General features: G+C 39.0%; 1 protein-coding gene across 1 annotated transcript; it reads left to right on the top strand.

Annotated features, from left to right (window-relative positions):
• Nucleotides 1–150: 150 nt before the first annotated feature.
• Nucleotides 151–5,955, top strand: NDUFAF5 (NADH dehydrogenase (ubiquinone) complex I, assembly factor 5; the record flags this gene model as incomplete). Its single annotated transcript, XM_010140096.1, has 9 exons — nucleotides 151–214; nucleotides 873–920; nucleotides 1,021–1,124; nucleotides 1,603–1,642; nucleotides 3,441–3,638; nucleotides 4,149–4,209; nucleotides 5,239–5,322; nucleotides 5,658–5,740; nucleotides 5,869–5,955. Coding segments are annotated over 9 exons (769 nt in total), but the record flags the coding sequence as incomplete, so codon positions are not given.
• Nucleotides 5,956–6,302: the final 347 nt, after the last annotated feature.

Genomic DNA, 6,302 nt, shown 5'->3' with positions numbered 1-6,302 from the left:
TGAGCATCTGGAGCGGTGACCCCAGAGGGGTGCTCGATGGGTTTAGCTCGACAATGCGTTTGGAGATTGGTAGACAAAACTTAATATTGTCTCAAACTTAAAGTAGCTTCAAGTCTTGATTATGTTTTGTGTTGCTAAACTGTCCTTTAGGACATTTCCGCTTGCTTTGGATGTTGGCTCTGGAAGGGGTTACATAGCTCAACATTTAACCAAGGTACTGGCTCTTCATTCTTCAAAGTGTTTCAAATAAGTACGTTTTTATCTCTCTGTTTTCTATTATTATTAACTTAAAACAATGCTCTGAACCTCAATGAGGTGACTCCTGGGGTTTTTTCCTCCTGTATCTCTAGCTACAGTGCAAAGACATGAGTTGTGCAGGCTGTTACTCTTTATTTGTGACACTAGAGCCTAGACGGAGAGCAGTGCAGGGGGAGCTCTCTGTTGTATGGCAGTTCACCTTTAGTCTTGAGTAGGAAGACGCATGTTTTTCTATCAGACTGTGTTGGATGTGCTTAGTTGTGAACGAGGAGTATCAGTATGGAGTCTTAAGCGGTGAACAGTTTGCTCCTCATGAACTGCACTATAGGTAAAGGTACTGAAGTCACTGGCTGTTAATCCATGGTTTGTATTTGACTGAACTTACACATAAAAATGCAGAATATATTTTCTGTTGCTAGTTCTGCCTCAGCTATTCTCCCTGGGAGCAGTTACCAAGCACTATACTGGGGTAAAAAGCAGTTTCTGCTTTATATACAGTTTTTATTGAATGTTGAAGAGATTTCTTTGAACTTATTACAAATATCTGTAAGCATTTTAAAAAATGACTAATTGTAAACTCAAATATTTGATAGACTTTAAAATTTTTATTTTAGGAAACAGTTGAAAAACTTATTCAAGTTGATATTGCAGAGAACGCTTTAGTAAGTAGCTTTCTGAATGCTAATGTGCTCCAGTTCCATAGTGCAGGAAAGCAAAAGAAATGAGTTTCTGATGTTGTTTCTCTTCTAACCCAACAATTAGAAAAATGCTGTAGAATCTGAAATCCCTACGGTCAGTGTTGTAGCTGATGAGGAATTCCTTCCTTTCAAAGAAGATACATTTGATCTTGTTGTTAGCAGCTTAAGGTATGTGTTTAATCATTCATTTTCTTCAAATTTTTGGTTAAAGATCTTCAACGTTCTTCTCAGAGCAACTTTAAGGAAAAAAAGGAGAAAGATTGATCCTCCATTAAACAGCAATAAGAAATGTACTTTCATAGTTAATGAGTGTATGTTAGGAAAAACTCCTGGCCTGGAGTTTCCCACTGCTTGATTGTTTTCCTTCAAAACATGTGCAGCTTCTCTTTCCTGCATTTTGACAAACTAGTCTCCAGGACATGCATCTTCTCAACTTGAACTTCAAAAAAAAACCAAACCCCTCTTTGTATGGGTTTTTATTTTAATTTGGTATCGCTGTTAGGCAGGTGCTTTGGAACTTCTGCAGTTTGAGAAACTGGTTTGTTGCTTTGGCTTCTGAAATGTACTTAGATAACGTAACAATTACCTGCGCTCTCTCAATTTTATTTCGTATGCAATTATAAAACGTACGCTTCTGTTATTTCAGTTTACACTGGGTGAATGACCTTCCTAAAGCTTTTAGAGAGGTAAGAACCCGGGTTTTTATTCTGGAAATCAACACTTACCATTACTCGCATTCAGAGCACTCTGGTGTTCCTGGCCTCAATAAGAGGTGTAGCAATAGCTCCTGTGGCACACAAGTATTACGTGCAGTATTTTTGACAGTTTCAGGGGCATCAGTTGATATTTCTGCTAATTTTCTGTCTCAGTTTGGAATAAATAACTGTGAAACAACATATTTGTGTAATAATCTCAACAGCTGAGATCGAGGTAACTCATGTAACTGAGGCAATGCTACTGGTTCTTGTTGTGTATTAGCTCTTACTTCTTGTAGTACAAGTGTTCTCTATATCTAACTTCTCCAGAACCGGTTTGTGAAACTTATGTTATTTTTATGTCTCAGCTATTTGGAAATACAACTTTAATCAGATAAAGGCTTTTTTATTTTGAAATGAAGCAAACGCTTGGCCAGAAAACTGAAACTATTATTAAAAAAACCAGATTTTGGATTATTTCAGCTCCCTCCTGTAGGTGAAAACTTGTTTTTTCAAATTAGCTAACTTTGGAGAGAGAGCAAGGAGTATTTTACCCAGATGGCTGTTTTTTGATTTATTTCAAATTGGACAGTCATTACAGTGCTGTTCTGTCACCTGTTGGTACAAGTAGGAGTACCCTGCTATGGGTAAATTTTATTATTTCCTGCTATGGAAATAATAAAAATAGAAATTGGCATGCCTTCAGGACTTAAATTCCAGAAAAGGTCATATATTTCTTTCCAAGTCTTTTTTGTTTGAGTGTTCTATGGAATGTTGAGTATTTTCACACCCACAGTAAAAATAACTGACACCTTACAATGTCCCGCAAAGGACAGGGCACGGGGCTTCTTGGCCAGCTTTCATCATGAGTGCTCGTTTCCTGCTTTGGGACCACGGGCTTTAACTAATGGAAACTGCCTTCAGCTGCTTAAATTTCAGTTGAAGCCTTCTTTATTAGCATAGGAAAAGGAGCTTGATTAATACCTAGTTAAAGACAATTTAAAAGGTTTTTGTTTCAAATGGGTAAGGTGAACCGTTGGAGGCTTTTGCTGTCTTGTTAGTCTGGCCATACATATATCAAAACCAGGGATCATTGCCAGTTCTCGAGGAAAAAAGAACACATGAATTTATTGGCCTCCTCAGTAGGAGAGGGGCTAGGATTTGCTAGACAAGAAAGCAGCTTGTGAACCTGAACGCTGGAGTCATGGTGTGGCTGTTCTGGCTAGCGAATGATAAGCAGGGGTGGACGTGGTAAGAATTGTGATACTCCTTTGTGTGTTCAGAAGTGCAAAGATCACTACTGACAATCAAGGCCTCCATTTCTCTAAGGTCAAGCCATTAAAATATCTTTGCTTCCCTCATCTGAGAAAGTAAAAGTAAGCAGAAGCTATCTTAATCTATCTTATTTTCAGAACTGAATTAATTCTGGATATTGTTTGAGGAGTATCCTACCGAAAGTAGTTTTAGCCTAGATTTCCACAGTGCATTTTGTGTTTCCTGCCTGTAAGCGTAATTTCTGGGGATTCACTTTTAAGAACAAACAGTCTCTGCTCAGACAGATCACAGAATCATCTGGTTGGAAGAGGCCTTTAAGTCATCGAGTCCAACTGTGATGATTTACCTTGCAGTGTTACCAAAAGCTTTGGCACAGCTTGCTGTGTGGAATATGGTCAATAGTAAAAATCTGTTACAACTATTGTTACGATTGCTTGAAGTTCATTTCAAAAACTTCTTGGTTATGTGGGCTTAATAACAGAAAGGGTTAAGTTTGGGTTTTTCTGTGTTGTAGATTCACCAGGTTCTGAAGCCAGATGGAGTATTCATTGGAGCGATGTTTGGGGGAGACACTCTGTATGAGCTCCGCTGCTCTTTGCAGCTTGCAGAGTTGGAGAGAGAAGGGGGATTTTCGCCTCACGTGTCGCCATTCACTGCTGTCTCTGATCTGGGACATCTGCTGTCGAGAGCTGGCTTTAACACCCTGACCGTGGTAATTAGAAATAAGAGAATAATCAGGTAGAACAGTCCAGAACATCAAAGCTGTTGCTGTGTAAAAAATACTGTTTACTACTGTATTAGTGATGTACTGCTTCCTTCTGCATGCCATGTGCCTTGCTGACTAAGTTTTTGAAACCACCTGGGCTGCCTGTGTTCTCTGCTTCTCTGTGATTAATGAAACCAACTGAAGTGTGTCTCTGGCCAGTGGCCCAGTAGAGGTTGGATGGTCTCTTTGGTGAACTGTCAGGGAATGTTAGACCTGCTTGAAGAACCTTTAGATGCTCTTGCTGCTGCTTCTAAAATGAAGAAGAAAATAATGGCGTTTCAATTAAAATTTGATTGCGTTTGGGCTGCTAAACAAAACTTTTTAGAAGAGTTAGGCAGTATATTCTTCTGAGAAATATGCAGTTTGAACAGAAGTGGCAGATGAATAGTCCATTAGCAGCACTGAAGGCTGTTTTAGCTGGATATGCTCTAAAACTAAACCTCTCCATCCTTTTAGGATACTGATGAAATTCAAGTCAACTACCCAGGGCTGTTTGAGGTTATGGAAGACTTGCAAGGCAAGTATATACTTCGTGGAAGCATAAATTTTTTCAAAATCAGTGGTGCAGACACCAAAAAGTTTCACTGTGCGTTTCCTAATTCCAAATCATAGAACTGTGGAATAGTTTGAGTTAGCAGGGTCCTTCAAAGGTCACCTGGCCCAACCCTCCTATAGTGAGCAGGGACATCTGCAACTAGAGCAGGCTGCCCAGAGCCCCGTCCAGCCTGACCTGGAGTGCTCTCAGGGATGGGGCTTCTACCACCTCTCTGGGAAACCTGGGCCAGAGTTTCATCATCTCCTTCAAAAAAATATAAATAAAGTTTATCATAATGGTGGTAGTGTTACTTTTTTCCTGATCTCTAGTGCTTCAGGAGATTATGCCTGTCAGCAGATTTGTGTTGGGAAGCAGCAGACACGGATTTGTCACTGTGTGGACTGCTGTGAATTTTCTGCTTCCCTTGTATTCCCATTCTTTGCGAGCCTGTTCAGTGTAAGCTGCTGAAAAGCTCTGAAAGGGAGGCAGAAGCACATAACCCACGTACTAACTTTTCCTGTGAGCATTCCTAACTTTCATTCACTGCAGAAATATTCAGATGCAGTGATTAGAGAGATCAGAATTGTAGTTATTTTGTTTCTTATTAAAAATCTCTTGGGACAGTAATTTTAATGCTTATCTGTTTAAAAAAAAAAAAAAACCAACCAACCCTGAAGAGAGTGTCTGAATAAACATTTTGTACTTGTGCTTAAAATAAATTACACTAGAAAACCTGGATGTTTGAAGACTCAGGCTGAAGAAATAATAATTTGAAATCGTTCCTAGCAATACAAACTCTTTGCAATGCAAAAAGTGTGGGCATTAAGAGGCTTGGATTCTTACAGATAACAAACTCACCTCGTTATTCGCCGTACGTTGTTCTCTCTCACAGTGAGATTCAGAGGACACTATACTTATTCTGGTTTAGTACAAGTCTGTCATTAGTGCATGACTCTTAACTCATGGCATATGCTGTATCTTCTTTTCCTTAAAGCTAAACCATATTTTTAGGTATGGGGGAGAGTAATTGCTCTTGGAATAGAAAACCGCTGCTACACAGGGACACAATGTTGGCAGCTGCTGCAATATACCGAGGTAGGTATTTGAGACAGAGTTAATCTGAAATGACTTTAAGCACATATTTCCTATGTCTTTTTCTGACCTCTGTGGAGCAAAAAAAAAAAACCCAAACAACCCCAAAATGTTTTGGAATAGAACAAATGCCATTACTGCACAGATATTTTTGGCTTGAATTATAATGGCAGGATTTGAACTATGTTGATGCTCCAGTATGAGATATTTTTATTGTCCCAAATCTTTCACCAAGAGTCATTATGATGAATATGTCACACTTCTAATGTTTTGAGAACTAAGAATTACTTAGAACTGACAATCTGTGTACCATTTTCTGCCTCCCTTCCTGCCCTAAGAAATGTATGGAAATAGCGATGGCTCCGTACCTGCCACGTTTCAGATCTACTACATGATTGGCTGGAAATTCCATGAATCACAGGTAAAGTGAAGCTGAACTATTTTCTGTTTGAAGGTGCTTTTTAAATTGCTGATGCTGTAAAAGCTTTTTACAAAATATTTTAACTTAAAATTAGCCGTAGATAATTTTTTCTTCTTTTTTTTCCTTAGGCAAGACCAGCCCAGAGGGGTTCTGCAACAGTTTCATTTGGAGATTTGGCAAAAATAGATGAACTTCTTTCCAAAGGGAAAAAATAGTTCTTCAGCAGTAATAGTTGTGTTGAAGCTTCTGTAAAACTTCTCGTTGCAGATAGTCTTCATTTGTGTTTATTTAGTGACGACGTTCTGAAGAGATAATGATCTGCACCCAGCGGGGCTTTTCGGTTCTGTACTGCCTATGCTACAACTTGAGCTGTGTGAAATGATGTTGGCTTTGTGATTCTAGAGAAGTACTTGAGCAGTATTCCAAGCGAATACATTCTCTCCAGACTTGTAATGAAATCATGCTTCTCAAATGTAATGCATCTTCCAGCATTTTGGAATCACAGGCTGCTCCAGGGATGATTTGCAAGTCTTGAGTGTCTTATCGCCCTGCATTATTATTA

The sequence above is a fragment of the Buceros rhinoceros genome, unplaced genomic scaffold (assembly GCF_000710305.1).
Source record: "Buceros rhinoceros silvestris isolate BGI_N320 unplaced genomic scaffold, ASM71030v1 scaffold5347, whole genome shotgun sequence".
Lineage (NCBI taxonomy): Eukaryota > Metazoa > Chordata > Aves > Bucerotiformes > Bucerotidae > Buceros > Buceros rhinoceros.
This window is presented reverse-complemented; position numbering and strand designations above follow the sequence as displayed.